The following is a 17,102-nucleotide window of genomic DNA, read 5'->3' as shown; positions in this document are numbered from 1 at the left end:
CTCTCTTCCTCCCAACCCGTGACACCAAAGTAGGACAGCTGTGAGTGGCGTGATTGTTAAATGCCATGTCATTCAAAGTGAAATGTTCGCACTTGTACTTGTACTTGTACACACACACACACACACACACACACACACACACACACACACACACACACACACACACACACACACACACACACACACGTTCCAACAGAACACCCAGAACATCAACGTTTCCTGATTACACGTATGCGGCGCGCATTTCATCTTCTGCTTTTCTGTCAGGTGAAACCTGACATACAACAGGCCCGTTTTTATTAGCGACCTAGTCATGATTGACTGCCCCCTAAGCCAATGGGAGTCTGACCCCATACTCTGAAACGTTGCCTAAGCCAATGGGAGTCTGACCTCATACTCTGAAATGCCACTGAAACGCCACCAGCCAAAAAAAAATCACACCCGTGTGAACTGAGTGATGCTGTTCCTTGGAGTGGTTGCACCACTCAAAAAGGGGGACAGATGCACAACGGAGGCAGTGCTTGTTTCACCTGACAAATATGACTGTCATCATTTCTTGTTTCATGACTGTAGCCTTGTTTTCAAGGGCATGGAGATTCAAGTTGTGTATTATCATGTATACATGTAGGCTACAGCAATACAGCATTATAAAGAAAGTAGCCGATTGTACTTAAAGCAACCTCAAAAACAATAAAGTAATCATAATATAAGATAGATAGAACAATTAAATAATAATCCATAAAGCCTAAAATGCCTATAGCCACTGCATCATATGGCAGTATTTGTCAACCTATTTGTCATCCTTATGTCCAACATATTAAAGGAGAATTCCATGCTGGAATGCTTTCTTACCTTTCTTTGTAGTTGTTATGTCCCCACCAAAGAGGTCCAGGTGTTTCTTTGTGCAAAAACTCCTTATTGGCCATTTTCCCTACCATAAGCCCTCAATGAATTGCATTGCATTGAATGGGAATTGAATGGGGCTATGGGGTATATGCTAGTTTGCTTATTTCCATCGAAAGAAGTAGTAAAGTGTGCCGCTTGGGATATTACTTACATTATGAAGAGAGGATATATACAAAGAAATTATAATTTTGAGCGATGGAAATAAGCGAATTAACACCCCATAGCCCCATTCAATTCCCATTCAATGCAATGCAATTCATTTAGGGCTTATGGTAGGGGAAATAGCCAATAAGGAGCTTTTGCACAAAATAACACCTGGACCTCTTTGGTGGGGACGTAACAACTACAAAGAAAGGTAAGAAAGCCTTTTAGTATGGAATTCTCCTTTAAGTGTGTTGCAAAAGGTTGCACTTGAAAGTGCAATAGCATGAAGCATTTGGTGGGGGAAAGTGAAAACCTCTGAGTATCATCTTTCACTTTTGCTTTGATTAATATTTGATATCCTTGGCCCTGTGGGTGACTGTAGCAGAACACAGGTCAGCCAAGCAAAATAAATGGATGGATTACTTTTACTTGGGACTGTCAGAGTCAGACGGCCTCCATCTACCTGCAGGCTGTCATAGTGTCATACACTTCAGTGTTTTGAGACGGGTGAAGAAGCCCTTTAAACACACCTGTCTGGATGGGAAACAGCATGCATCTCTCATCTGGTGGGTCTGCAGCCGCAAGATATTCTTGCATGGGTCAGAAAATGGACAAAAAAATATATATATCTTTGAAACTGTCTGTACCAAAAGCAAAAAAAGCGAAAACAACAGCGAAAGCGAGCGGGCAATGTGTTTCTGCACCACCATACTGCTGTGGCTGACAATCTATACCAGCAGTTTACAGTAAGCTGGTATAGAGAGAAATGATTTAGTTATCTTTTTGTTATGTATAAACACAGGGAAAAGTTACATGCTGTGCCTTGGGAGGTAGTGGCTCAGGAGTGGCCAGTAGAGCGTCCGGATCTGAACCGCGAGGTTTCCAGTTCTATCCCGGGCTTCCCCAGAGTTAGTGTCCCTAAGCAAGAACCCCTAATTGCTCCCGATGAGCAGGTTGGTGCCTTGCATGAATTCCTCTACCTTCGGTGTATGAATGAATGTATGTGTGAATTAAATGCACAATCTGTGTAAAGCGTTATGGATGAAAGCGCTATATAAATGCACCATTTACCAATTCCCTGTAACCTGAGCAGATGGTGTTTATAGCTGCATACAGTATACGTATGAGCATGTTGTTGTCAACGAAGCTAGAAGGCAAATTCTAGTTCGAACACCAGTCAGGCCCTTTGGTAGAACATCGAGTTGTAATAGCCTGTTGTGAAATAAGTCCAAATACTGTCAGGCATCATTATGAGTTGCTCCATTTATCTGTGAGCGAGGAACCAATGTGCTCGCTTTCTTTTTCTTTCTCTCTCACTTTCTCTCTCTTTCTTTCTTTATTTCAGTCAGAACAACTCATGAATGGATGCAATATATATTTATTGAATATAAAATGAGCAATATATTCGTTATGGTTTGGCGATGAATTGGATCTGCTTTTTAGGTACTCCGATCATCCCCCGTATCTAAACCGGAGATCCAAAACGACAGATGGTAGCTGGGGTGGAGGAGGGCGAGCAGCAAAAGTTTAAGCAGACAGCAGCGCAGCAGTATCACTGTGCAGCAGCAAGCAAGCAGATTGAGCAGAACAAACTTCCAGTTTAAATAGCCGGTATGAAATATGGAAAATGGAATGTGTGATTGGATGAAGTGTATCATGTGAATGAGGACGTAATGCTGAGCATCACGTACATTTGCACTGGGTTTCCTGACTGAACTTGCTCCGCGTATACGTCTGACAGCGATGCAGATTCATAGAAGTATACAATCAAAAGTATACAATACAAAAAAAAAGTATACAATACATTACACGATTAATACATAGACATATCGGAAGGCTTTCCCTGATTAACTGATCACTTTCACTGATTCAGCCACATTCCTTTAGCCCTAAAACCCCAAATAATGATTTTAAGATCCTGGCAAGCCATATTGGACGCCATCTTGAAAATGATGCCTTTCCGGAACATATATTTTCCTAGATCTTCAGTATATTCTTAAGCATGCCTAGAAGTACCAGAACCAATTGGAAAAACCTTTTCTATCGTTTTTGGGGGGTGTATTACTATGTTTTGTCATATTGATCCATGCAATTTTCGCCTAGTGTTATGAAATCAAATGCATGATATCACTCATAAAGCTACCACTGGTGCAATGCTATCACATATTTTCTAACTCATGTATACCTTCACAAAAATCGCTATGAGCATTATTCAGCCAGATGGTACAGACCAACCCCCCTGGCTGATATGTGACAAACTTGAAACTCTGAAAATGTGTGGATGAAACACTGTAAAATGTTTTTTTTCAGATATTTGTAAATACCTTTTGTGGCCTATCAAAACTTATTTCAGAGATTAAAACATTTTTTCAGAGATTCAAAACGAAATTTCAGTCTTTCAGAGATTCAGAACCTTTATTTTAAGTTTCAAGTAATTACACTATTCTGACTCCATAGTTAAAGGCAGTTTGTCTGTGTGGAGGCGGAGGTGCCATGTGTATCCTTAATAAGTGAACATGAACTCTCAACCCCGTTGACAATTCATTGTAATTTGTGGATTCAAATAGTGTGTGTGTGTGTGTGTGTGTGTGTGTGTGTGCCCTGAAGGGACCTTCCGTTGAAGGGTAGTTAATAAGTTAAGGTGTTGTAATGAAGATGAGCAGCACCCCTCCTCCCCCCAAACTAATTTTCTCTCCAGCCTGCTCGCGTTCCATCTCTCTCTCTGTCTCCCTCTCCCGAAAGAGCAGCCACTACTTCCTCACTTTGATTGACAGGCAGTTGGCAATTAATGCCCTGCCCAGGGCATTAATTGCAAATCAAAGTCTAGTCAAATCCCAGATATTCCTCTAGGATACGCTGCAATGCGACTGAAATGGGGGTGGGGGGGCACTTTTCATCTACAAACCTGGCTTGCATGAGAAAGCCGGATTCAAATGAAATGTGAAATCGCATATAAAGTACATTCGTTCACCTTGCCTCCCCCTGCCTCTCTCCCCCTCTTCTGCCGCAAGATAACAAGCTCTTAATCCACTTTGGGGATCCACTTTTCTTCCCCCCCCCCCCCCCCCTTCTTCAGCTGGTTGAAACCCCTACAAGCGGTACTCAGTGTGTCAGGGATCCCGCGCTCCACCTGCTGACAAGTATTATCTCAAATTAAAAACATGGGCATTCTTATCAACGTCTTCCACGCTCCAGTGGTAGTGCGGGGGGAAAAGGAATCATGTAAATGTGTTATCGCTGAGATATTACACCGCAAACAGTACACACACACACACACACACACACACACACACACACACACACACACACACACACACACACACACACACACACACACACACACACACACACACACACACACACACACACACACACACACACACACACACACACACACACACACACACACACACACACACACACACACACACACACACACACACACACACACACACACACACACACACACACACACACACACACACAGGCACCCACATGCAGGAAGAGGTATATACGCATAATGCACCTACTGATGCATGAAAGAGTGCTTTACCCTAACGTAGTGCAAACACGAGTGAACATACTGTACAGTAAAGCCATATGGTTCTCAACTGGTGAGTGCTGACACAAAGGTGCACACTGCACAGTTAACCCATTCTGACCTGAGATCAGATTCATACGAGGTTTCCACTGGACACACACTGGTCTGATGAACCCATTCTGACCTGAGATCAGATTCTAAAAATGTCAGTCGTTCTTCGAATTTTTCAAAAATAGCAGACCTACAAGCTCGTATCGTGCCACTCGGTGGCGCGCTATGAGCTTGTAGATCTGCTATTTTTCAATAGGTAAAGCATAACATGATGCTAACACCAAAATGGGTGCCAGGTCAGAATGGGTTAATTTATCCATTTTGTATCAAGCATAGTCTCTGATTAATGCAGGGGATTCTGCCGTGTGTGTGGGTTGCATTCTCTACTCTATACTCATTGCAGTAGCTAGTTTATTCCAAAAGGCCAACATATCCATAAAAGTTACTGATTGGCAAGTGGCCATGGGATTACTCACTCCAAGCAGTGCATTGTAATTCAAGTTGTTTGACATGCAGGCACCAATTGCTTACAGTGCATACTGCATATGCAGCCATTCCCCCCCCCCCCCCCCACACACACAATTTCTACTATAAAATATACATTGGGTGGGGAAAATGGGAAGATTGCATTGAATAAAATGTGTATTGATTTTGGATTAGCTCAGAATTACATCCAATGTTGTCATTGTGGTATTAGCCTCGGGGACGGCAGGCGTTTTGGGGGGGGAAAAGCCTGGGCGAACAAGCCAGGAAAAGTGGCATAGGAGTGAACCTTATTTGTGCATGCCCACACATGCAAATGTGCATCATAGTTAGGTGCGCAGGGCATGTTATCATGGCATGGCATGGTGTCACATTAAATGGGCTTTAACTGAACTGACGTGTGCGCATGCCCCAAACCAATAACAACGTGTGGCCATGAATGGCGCTAAAATGGCTTGGAGTGCATCTCAGAGTAAAAAAACAATGAATAAAGCAAGAACACTATACACACAACTGGCTAGAATCTAGATTGTCAAAAGCCTACCCAAAACGGCATGTAGTGGAAATGGAACATGCAATTGTTTGTGACTACCGGAGGACGTACTGGAAACGGGGAAAAAAAGGCATATGAATGTTGGCAGGATTGAGATTATGAATTCACAGAAATAACATGGTTGTCGCGATGGGTTGGAAAATAAATATTCTAAGTGTTGTCATTTGCAAGATTACTTTAGAGACACATACGATGCGAACAAACACAGGGGTGAAAACGTAACCTCTGCCGCTGCCTCTGGCCTGGCAAATATTTAAAAGTAAACACCCCTGGAGGTCCCAGTCGCTGGCTTAGATGACAGTTTAGAATTCATCAGGGGAGACCTGAGAGAGTATAGAGAAACTTAGAAGTTAGGCAGAGAGAGAGCAAAAGAAAACCAGAGAGAGAGAGAGAGAGAGAGAGGATAGCATTGAGCTCCACGGAGGAAGCTGGCTATACGTGTGGAGGAACTCAATTACACTTTCAAACAACGTCTCAGTTTCTCCCACTCTACTCCCTTCACTTCACTTCCGTCACGTTCCACCCCCTCTCAATTATTCTCAAACTGCCTCTTGTCCTCCCTCCATCTATCCCTGCACATGTAAAATCCTGAGTGGTTTGTATAACCACATTTCTCTTGAGTTACAAATGGATAAGATTTTAACATGAACTACCTCACTCACCCTCCATCTCTCACAATAATTAAGTGCATTCTACCTTACTTGCGCATGCATGTGCGACCGCTGACTGCACGCACACGCACGCATACACAAATAAATACGCTTACTTATTGGACTTGGCTAGTGAATATAATTCTATTTCCTAATTCTAGCACATTTCACTCACAACACTGGTTCTCAAAGTAGGGTCCGGGGACCCCTAGCTGAACCCCCAGTGCTCCTAGCTTGAGAGAGTTAATTTGAGGGGGTCCCTAGGTCAATTATCGATAGTTAGGTACCCTTACGGTACCGTGCAAATGGAACCAAATTAACCCGTAAGAATTTCACTGTGATTGGAGTCCTAGCCAAAAACACTTTGATACTTTGTATCAAAGTGAAAAAGTGGCAATGGTTTACTTAACACACGTTTTCTGCCAGAACTTGCAGATGGATAGGAAACTAGAGGACAATATCTGACTCTGTCTTAGGAATTAATTACTGTGCGAGTACACACGCAGTGCTACAAGTTTAAATGCCTTTAATGTCAAGCCCTGCACTTGCAGATGTCATGAAACCATAGGAGTCATTTTGGAACCTGGTAAGTTGACAGTCTACTATCTGGTTTATTATGCGTAAATCTGCACATAAAATCTGCAGGACGTCTACACTGAAAAAACATGAGCTATTATTATGGAAGTATCAAACGCCCAAAACGGGCCTAGCCTAGCCAGACTAATATCTCTGCATAGATAATTATTAGTCTGGAATATCTGTGTGGGGGGGGGGGGGGCGGATAAAGAAAAAGCCTCTGGTGTCAAGCACGCCCGATATTTGCATACTGGGCCCTGATTGGTGCCCCATAACATCGGGGGCAGCGAAATCCAATCACAAGCCTGACCAGAATTAATGTGCAGAGGGCTTTTTCTTTGGCACTGGCAGATTAGCCTGCAGGTTTTCCAGTCTAAAACGTGCCTGTTAGGAACCTCATTTTGTGCACTTGGATTGCTGCCGTTTGCTATCCACTCCCAGGCTAATTAACTAAATGAACCTGAGAGAAGTGAGAAGTCTCTAAACAACTCTCACTTTAGAGCCCTTGAGGGTGCAGCTCAGCAGAAGACAGCGCCCCCCCCAATCCCTCCCCGTGTGTGCATGTGCGTGCGCATACAGTGCAATTGTGCATGCGTGTGTAACTCCCATTGCAATTATCACTTGTCAACGCCCCAGCTTGAATAAAGACAAATCTACATGGTCACCATATGTCCCTGCATGCCTTGGATTTCCTCTCGTTTCCCTGTCTCTTCTCCATCCTCTTCCCTCATTTATCACCATGCCCATACCGCCCGCTGCCACTGCCCATATACCCAGTCCTCCCTAACCGCCTCCCATCACACTTATATAAACTCTTCTGCCTCCTCATGGCTGTGGACGACACCTGAGAACATCATTAGGTGTAATTGTGCAGTTAAGAGTCTGGTTATGTTGCGGTCCGGGGGAAGGAAGGTCCATTTACTGCTTCCGTTCGGTAATGGGGTTGGAGTTCTGGGCCACAGTCACAGCTAAGCTAGGGGCCCGATTCAAAACAACTGGGACAATGATGTTCCCAACCATGGAATGTAATGCAAAGTGTGTCAAAAGGTGAATGGGATTTCTGCTTTTCCCCCTACTTTCTTCTTTTGTAATGCATACTCTGACACACACGCACGCATGCACACCCCTTAATCAGCTCATGCACAACGGTGGACTCCTCAAGTCCTCTCACTCTCTCTAGCGCTGTGCCTGGCACAACAGCTGAGAGGGTGCTGCTAAAGCCTAATTATGCCGTTTGTCACACACACACACACACACACACACACACACACACACACACACACACACACACACACACACACACACACACACACACACACACACACACACACACACACACACACACACACACACACACACACACACACACACACACACACACACACACACACACACACACACACACACACACACACACACACACACACACACACACACACACCAGGCTGAACAGTGGGAGAACGGAGCCAATAAACAGGAGGCTCCTCCTAACACCTGTGTTCTTTCGCAGTAAGCAAGCAGCAGAGAGATGTTCTTTTGGGTTCCCGTTTGAAGCAAACGGTGGAGCAGCGTGTTATTTCAGGCCGGCATACGTACGGGGCCGAGAGGGTCTCGTAGCAACACTGGAGCTTGCCCACTCATGTTCTCACCTGCATGAATAATGCCTTTGGGGGATTCAACTATACTCTTAAAGGATTCATACCCTCGAGCAGTGGTGGAAATAACTAAATACATTTACTTAAGGATTCATACCCTCAAGCAGTGGCGGTACATTTACTTAAGTACTGTATTTCAGTACAATTTTGGGGTATTTGTACAATTTACTCCACTACAGTTATAGGGGGAGAGCGTAGTGACGGGATTTTGGCTTATTTGGGAGTCATCTTCCTGCCTATGTACATGTAGGCTAGTAGGATGCTAGGCTACTTGGCTGCCTGTCTGTAGTTCGTACGTTTGCTTGTCAGTGACGCTGGTGTGTAGTACACTGTAACTGCAGTACACCGTCTTCCATCGCTCCTATCTTTGACTTGTCACAACTCTTCTACTCTGGATCGACGGTGGTATTATTATCGCCGTTAGAAAATGTTCAGGTGTTCTGATCTGATAGCCGCCTCCCCTCCCCTCACGTCAAAACAGTGTTTACATCTTACTTGACGAGAAGTGTGGACATATCCTTATGGAACCAGGGAGAGGGGGGAAAAACCACGAGAGTGAAAAGTGATCAGTCAAACATGTGTTCTATCCGCAGTAAATAAATAATCTGTCTGTATGCGATCTGACCATTATTATTTTGATTACACCGTCATGCTCGTTTGAAGACGGGTAGAGAGCAGAGCATACATGTGTTGGGAATGTTGCTGAATTGGTTATGTTATTTTGTCAGCTGACACCCAATCAAAGAAACCATACAGCGTGTATTAAATTATTTGATATCTCCGACAGACAACGCACTGCGAGGGTACAATGGAAGCATAATTCTGACGGATGGAATTGTTATTTTGCCATCCGACACCCAAACCATACAGTGTTTATTTAATTTTGTATATATAAAATGGTATGTCTCCACAGTGAGGCTGGAAAATGTAGCCTAGCAGCCTACTACTATAGCCTACTAGCCTACTGGTAGGCAGGAAAATGGCAACCAGAATAACCCGTTCTGAGTGAAACTCCTCCCTATGCACTGGCCCTATATGAAAACTTACTTACTTTGTAGATTCTACAGAACATGCATTAACCACTTCCCCTAGATATCCCTATATATGCATCTGAAAATAGCCGATCTACAAGCAACGGGACGCATTGTGAGCTTGTAGTTCTAAAACTTGTGAAAAGGGGACATTCTGCATAATGAATACTTGATAAGCACATTTTGATACAAATACTTTGATACTTTTACCTGAATACATTTTTAATTCCAGACTTTGTACTTTTCTGACCACTGCCCTCAAGGCTGAGAGATGTGCAACATAGTGAACATACTAGGTGTAATATTACCCGCGGCAGTAATGTGGAGGGCCATTCAAGCCTCAAGCGGAGCCTGCGGCACCACCAAGGGCAAGGTGGAGCCTGCGGAACCGTTGCGGCTCGAGAATCCACCATTCCAGAATAAAGTGCCTGGTGCAACGCACAGGGCCTGACTTGGTGAGAGCAGGAGTGGACCTGGTGAGACGTAGGAGGGGCCCAGGGGTCAACCCACAGAGCCTAGTCCTTCCACGCGCCAGAATGGTACCTCCCAGTCCCGGCAGAGTAGTTCAGGAGGAACGGATTGTGTGGCCCTGGTTTTTCCCTAATGGGACTGACCCCGGCTGGGTCACCTGAGTGAGGGGTATGATGTTGGGAGACCCGAAACCCTGATGGCCTTGGGATACTGTACATCACTGAGGATACGTCCCAGGTGCATCCATGTATGTATGTATTTTGTTTTTTGTGTTAACAACTTGCAGTATAGACAAATTCAGAAATGGGTCTCATGGCCGCAGCAAACGTATTTCCTGTAGGCGGAGACGACATATCTGATAATCTGCGGTGTAAACAGCCAGCTCTTCTACTACATTGAATGGTAGAGTGACTGATGTTAGACTGCTCAAACGTTACTCCTTTACCTGCTTTTTACTAACACTAACTTTACAAAGATGCACAGAACATCTGGATGAACCTGTGTAGTTTATGGCTGCTCCAATAGTAGTGGCAAGTTTGGCAACATTCAACTTTGGAGAGAAACGGAATGTCAAAAAAAATACGCCACGGTGTCTGAGACCAGAGCCGAAGCAGTGAAAGGTCCTGAAAGATACATAACGTCAGTCTTACACAATACCCAATCTTTGTTATATGAACACAACAGTACTTTATACCTCATACTTTAAATTCTTGGTATGAAACAATCACACTTTCCAGCAAGATGCTCAAAAGTATGTGCCTTTTTGTCACCGAGGCTGCATGATCCTCTCATTATAGGCAATACATTCTAATTTGAGTAAAGTTGTGTCTTTGGCCACGTTGTAAAGAGGATGTTTAGCTTTACACAAATTATTATGCCAATTTACTGGCAATAGGATGGATGAGAGAGAGGTAAGCCCAACACACACCGGGTGCGCAGCGACGCGGCACAGAAAATAGAACAGTGGCGTATCGGAGCGTCAGGCGAGGCATGAACGCACGTTGGACGCCGCCGGTGTGGGATAGGTTCATTGAAAATAATGGAGGCGGCTGTTTTGACGCGCAGCGTTCGCAGACGGTGTGTGTTGGGCTTGAGACAGACAGAGGTTTATAAATTGTAGATGAATGGAACTAAAATGTTCTCACTTGAATTGTAACCGTATAAAAAATGTCTGAAAAGCAAGTATTTCCCTAAATTATTTGTAGAAGAATACAGTCCCTTTGCACACCTACAAAGACGGACAGGAGCGTCGTCCTAATGAACTTGAACAAAAGAAAAGGGGGAGACCTACACACTGGAAAAAAAAAATATATTGATACAATGTTTCGGTCACCGTCATCAGGCTTGTCTATTACTAATTATTACTATTGACATTATGCAAGGCAAGGTAAACTGCATTCAAACAGTTTTTGAGGGGGGCTAGCCCCTCCTATATCCAGCTTTTGGTGTCTGTCCACAAACTTTGTCCTATACACAAACATTAAATTCCCATTGATCCTCACTTCAAACCGGTGTTTTTTCTAATGTGCAATTAGCATTAATCATTTATTCCGTTCATGATGACAGTACATAGTTAATTTAATTGTAACAGAGTGAACACCTTTTTGGAGTTACTGAAAAGAAAAACAAACAGGACAACATAATGGTCCTAAAACAATTTTACTTTCATTTTACAATAATAAAGATGGATGTAAAATGAGGCTCAGATTGTGCTTGAAACCTCGCCCACATTTGGAGTCATACGTCAGTGACGGTCAGTCATTGACGACTTACTTCACACACAGGCTGGTGAAGTTACTTATTTTTTGATCAAACTTTCTTCCGAGTTACTTCCGAGATGCAAATGAGAGCCACGCCATTCTCATGTAGATCTCGAGATCGACACGACCCAATGTTTATTATGTTTTAATGCCGTGGCTCTGTAATGAGGAGAAACTGTCTATTATAAAAGAGGGGTCTGTCTGCCTGTGAGAGTCATTTCGGGGAAAATCTCACAAACCAAAGCCAAATTTGATTTCCGTTTTACTTTCCCTCATCTTACTGATGGCCTTCTGCAGGTCCGACTGTTGGATGGGACGGATAGAATCCTCCGAACCAGATTCATTTAGGGGTTGTACAAAGTCTTGGAGACACAGCAGTGCGGCCTCGCGACATATCTCTTTCAGGTCACTTCCTGAAAATCCCTCGGTTTCCTTGGAAACATCACAGAGGTCCACAGACGAATCCACCCTTTCATTGTTCAAGATCACTTTCAGGATCTGTTCTCTCTGCTTCCGACTAGGCTGTTTTATGTGAAACCTAGAGGGCATTCTCCTCAGGATGGCTGCGTCTATATCTTGAGGACGATTAGTAGCTCCCATCACAATCACTTGATGGTCGTCGTCGGTATCCAGTCCATCCCACAGACTCATGAACAGAGCTTTGATCATGGCTGTGCTCTCGTGATCCGAAAGGGAACGATTCCTCAAGAACGAATCTATCTCGTCTATGAAGATAATCGAGGGCTGTAGTTTAAAAGCCAATGTGAACACAGCAGTAGCCAGCTTCTCTGATTCACCGTACCACTTGTCCGTCAGCGTAGATGGCTGCAGGTTGATGAAGCGAAACCCCGCCTCCTTGGCTGTCGCCTTGGCGACGAGCGTCTTACCACAGCCAGGTGGGCCGTACAGCAACACACCTTTAGGCGGCTTTAACAACTTGGAGCCTCTAAACAGGTGTTTCTTCTGAACAGGAAGGATGACCGTGCCTTTCAGCGCCGCTATGACCTCATCAAGACCGGCGATGTCATGCCACGTCGTGTGCATACCGAGTGGGTCCACCAGAAGAGCTGCTATGATCATCTCATAGTCTGACAGTTTAACGTTCCCAACCCCAATCTGACACATCAGCTTCTCTGCCCGTTCCTGAGCTTCCACTTTCCTCTTCCTGGTGGGATCGATGGTGTCTATCCATTTGAAGGCGAGATAGGTGAGGGCTCCACATGTGGTAAGCATGAAGAGATGGCCCACGATGGCCTCATTGCGTCCCAGATGTGCCATGTTGCCTCTGCTGAGAATCGCACCTCGAGTTATCTCCTACCACGCACGCAACGACTCGTCACGTCCGTGTTTTGCGCTAGTAAAGTCAATAATAATACACACAATCTCAAAAATACTATAGTGTCCAGTAGGAGCGTAACCAGCGATGTCTGACCCCACGCTTCAGGAATAGTACCCGCCTATTGTTAGTTCAGAGGATGGCACTGTGGAAGTTGAGGGGCTCCCTTTGTAAACGATTAAGACTTTGTTTTTGGCTCACACTGCACTTCTCACACTGTGTGGGTCTGCTTTTATGCTGACCTGCTTACGTCATCACCATGACGTATTCACTGACCTCATTTGACTTGGTCGATCACCACACCATATTACAGACTAGAAAAACTGGGTGGGCTTTCTGGCATAGTACAAAACTGTTTTCTTTACTGTACATATCTTTTTGTGAGGGGTGCCATCTTTTGAAGACCAGTAAGATGGTCGCGTGCACGCATCCGCCTCGTTGACGGAAGACTGCTGGGCGAGCGCTGGCGCTTTGGCATGGGGGGGGTCAGATTAACATGGAATTAATTCTGTACTGGCCATATAAGGAGCATGTCTTGAGTGTACAGGGTTTGATGGTCAGATCCACATATGGAATGTCAGAACAGGTGAAGTAGGTCTTCAGCTGTGCTTTGTCCCAGAGTCATCTGCATTGGATGGATGACCTTTATATGCCACCAAGGTCAGATAGACAGGACGGCTTGTCATTGGTACAACATTGTTATCAGCCACCTACACATGTCATAACTCCTTTATGATCTACTGTATAAATGCACATCAATGAGAACGATGTCTACATTGACCTTGGTTTAATGGAACCGCTAGTCGACAGAGTCCCAACCACTATAATGGCCCATAATGTACACTATGAATTATATATACACATCTCAATGTTTCCACATTATCAGTTCACTACCGTATGCTCCAGCTATGGGGACTCATCAAGAACAACCCACTGACTTTGAGGAAATGTCAGCTGAACACAGATGGATGTTAAGCTCAGTCATAACACCTACCAAGAGCGGCGTTAACCCCTCCAAAAAGTGACTTTGTGTGTATGTTATGTCCAAAAAGTCTGCCCCCAATTCCCATTCAAGTTGATGGCAAAATAAACTAGAAAGATGCAATCCTGCGGGATTGTGATTGCCTATCTCTATAGGAATATTGTTCAATTATAGAAGAGTCGAGTTGGGTATGTCACCGTATACTGTCCAATCAGATGAGGGCAAATCAGGGGGGGGCGAAAAGAGTTATTGCAGCCGAAACCCCGATGACCTTGGGATACATCACTGAGGATACGTCCCAGGTGCATCCACGCAATGTTTTTTTAGTTCTCTAAACGACTTAAGCTCTGGAGTGCAATAACAATAGTCTGCTTGCCTGTAGGCAACCACACTAATTACTATGATGTCATGTACGTGATAGTGGGTGCAGCAGATCAACTCATCAAAGGCAACGCTCACTTCACACTGGGGTGTGATTTAATTTGCCATTTAGCTGAGCACCCATGTGCAGTACCCAGTGAATTCTGGAACCCCAGAGCTATCCGCTCAGCACCCACTCACATGCAGCACTGATCATCACTGATATCCCTCATTTACACATCACCTGCTTTATACAGTAAGTAGCCCGACGTGGTAAAGGACGTGTGTAAGTAAGTACAGGAGGTAGAGCTATCCAATGTAGCGCCGTCCATGGCAGCTGTGGTAACTGCAATCTGTAACTGTACTACCGAAACAAATTCCTAACATGTATGGCAAATAAAGGCTTCTGAACCCCGAACTGCTCCCGAGTCCCGATGAGCACCGTGCATCATGGTTGCCCGTGTGTGAATGTGTACAGTTTACACATACTGTGTTCCGCTGTTGTGGTCAAAGGTTTCTTTGACTATGCATCCACCTCTTGGTACCACAGCACCTCAAAGGCCCTTAAAACAAGGCTCCAGACCTCCCAAGACAAACTGGTCAGGCTCCGACTTGGCCTCACCCCCCGAACCCACCTCACCCCTGCCCACTTTGACAGGCTGGGATGGCTTAGGGTCGACGACAGAGTACAGCATCTTGCAATGGGTCTGGTCCACAAGATTCGATACACCACCAAGATACCCATGTACCCGTCTAAATACTTCCTTAATGTAAACGAAGCCCACACCCACAACACCAGAGGGAGTGCAACAAACCATGTACAACCCAGATTCGGCACAAACAAGGGACTAAATTATTTTCGCTCATATGCCACCAAAATGTGGAACGCCCTACCAACAGTCATTAAGACATGTGAATCCCTTGACTCCTTTAAAACCGCTCTCAAAGGGCACCTACGGACGGCTGCAATTCGAAACTGGCCTCTGTAAAATCTGAATCCCCCCCACCGCCCCCCCCCCCTTTTCCCCTCACTGTATATGTATCTTTTCCCTTTTTGCTTCCTATATGATGAATTCCTGTTCTATTCCTACATAGAAGTGTCTATTTGTATGTCTCTAAATGTTTTGATGAATTGAACAATGTGGACCCTGTTGTAAACAAGTGTAATGCTTAATTGGGTCGTCCACTCACAGTTAACAGTCTTTGTATTGAGTTGGTGCTTGAAATGTATACTGTAATTCTACAAACTGTTAATAAAGATTTCAATCAATCAATCAATGGTGTCTGCATGTGAATGGGTCAATGAATGTGAAGTACAGTCAGTCAGGCACATTTGAGTGAAGACAATTCCATTTACCATTTAGCTGCTCATACTTAATAAAGTTTAACTTTGAGCCCATTAAAACCAGGAAAGCATCCGTGTCATTTTAGATTTTAGCGTCGCGCATTACGAGCTTGTACATCTGCCATTTTTCTTTTTATCTTGAAAGTGTTGAGACCTACTATGTACTATGATTTGTAGAATCGGCCTCAGGCCGGGTAAAAAAAAACAAGGAACCATTTGTGGTGCTATTGCCAATAGTGCTATGAATATTGACTTGGTACACATGTTTACACTATAACATATACTGCCTGGTGCCTACTGTATAGTACGTTGCCAGTTTAAGAACAGGTAGTAGAGGAGACTGAACAAACAGTCAAAAAGGACACGCAAGTTTAAGAACACCCATAGAGAGCCAGCCACTCTAATTGTTTTGATACAACAATCTGTCCCTACCCACCAGCTCAAAGTCATGACTTTCAGTCCAAGCGTTCTTATTAATAACTTCTTAAGTGGGTTCCAATCAGTCCCTCTGCAGGGGAATATTTTAATTTCACTCACTTTGTGTGTTTACCATTACCATTACAGGGCTATTCCAATTAGTATGTGTGATGACGGAATGCTTGACAATCTCGCCAACGTAGTCTCACCTAGACACATGGAGGCTTGAATGTGTGCAGACAGGCATGTGGGAGTTCTGCAGGCACCTGCTTTAAAAGCAGCTCAAATCCTTGTTCATAATCATATTCTGGCTCCCCACCGTGTCTCCTTCACATGACCTCTGCATCGGTAAAGAACCAGCCGTGAGTGAGGTACACGACAGCACTTGCGCGCACACACGCACAAGCACACACATTTATTACTCTACTTCCGAGGACATCAATATTTTATACTATATTTTATGAATACCATTTTTCTCCCTATTCCGAAAGACGAAAATATAGCTCACATCATGTGATGTGCTGCGAGCTAGTAGATCTGCTATTTCCAACTAAGTCTAATTCAAGCATAACTTTAACCCTATAACCCCGGCTAAAGCTAGAATCTAACCCCGAGATGGCTTATCCTGACCCTACCCCCTGTCATGGTCTGTCCTTGTCACACACCCGTTTCCACCCCCTCTCCACCCCTACAATGCCATGCCCATTCCACACCTGTGAACACTCCTGCAATTACCCTGCTCCCTATAAGACTGGACTCATTCCACACAAACACACTGTCAGATCATTACTTCCTTGTCCCCGAGCTGTACTGAGTTCCAGGTTCTCTGTGTTTTGCGCTT

At 44.4% G+C, this 17,102-nt stretch overlaps 2 protein-coding genes across 2 annotated transcripts in view; both read right to left on the bottom strand.

Annotated features, from left to right (window-relative positions):
* The window catches only part of LOC308325742 (receptor activity-modifying protein 1-like), a 179,260-nt gene that overhangs the window by 70,464 nt on the left and 91,694 nt on the right, over positions 1 to 17,102 (bottom strand). The gene's annotated exons all lie outside the window — the stretch shown is intronic.
* LOC308325412 (outer mitochondrial transmembrane helix translocase-like) lies at positions 12,053 to 13,099 on the bottom strand (the record flags this gene model as incomplete). Its single annotated transcript, XM_080777901.1, has 1 exon — positions 12,053 to 13,099. One exon carries the CDS (start codon positions 13,097 to 13,099, stop codon positions 12,053 to 12,055), a length of 1,047 nt encoding a protein of 348 aa, XP_080634027.1.

The sequence above is a fragment of the Protomyctophum bolini genome (assembly GCF_963924005.1).
Source record: "Protomyctophum bolini genome assembly, chromosome: 12".
Taxonomy (NCBI): domain Eukaryota; kingdom Metazoa; phylum Chordata; class Actinopteri; order Myctophiformes; family Myctophidae; genus Protomyctophum; species Protomyctophum bolini.
Note: the sequence above shows the minus strand (reverse complement) of the source record. Positions and strands in the feature narration are given on the sequence as shown.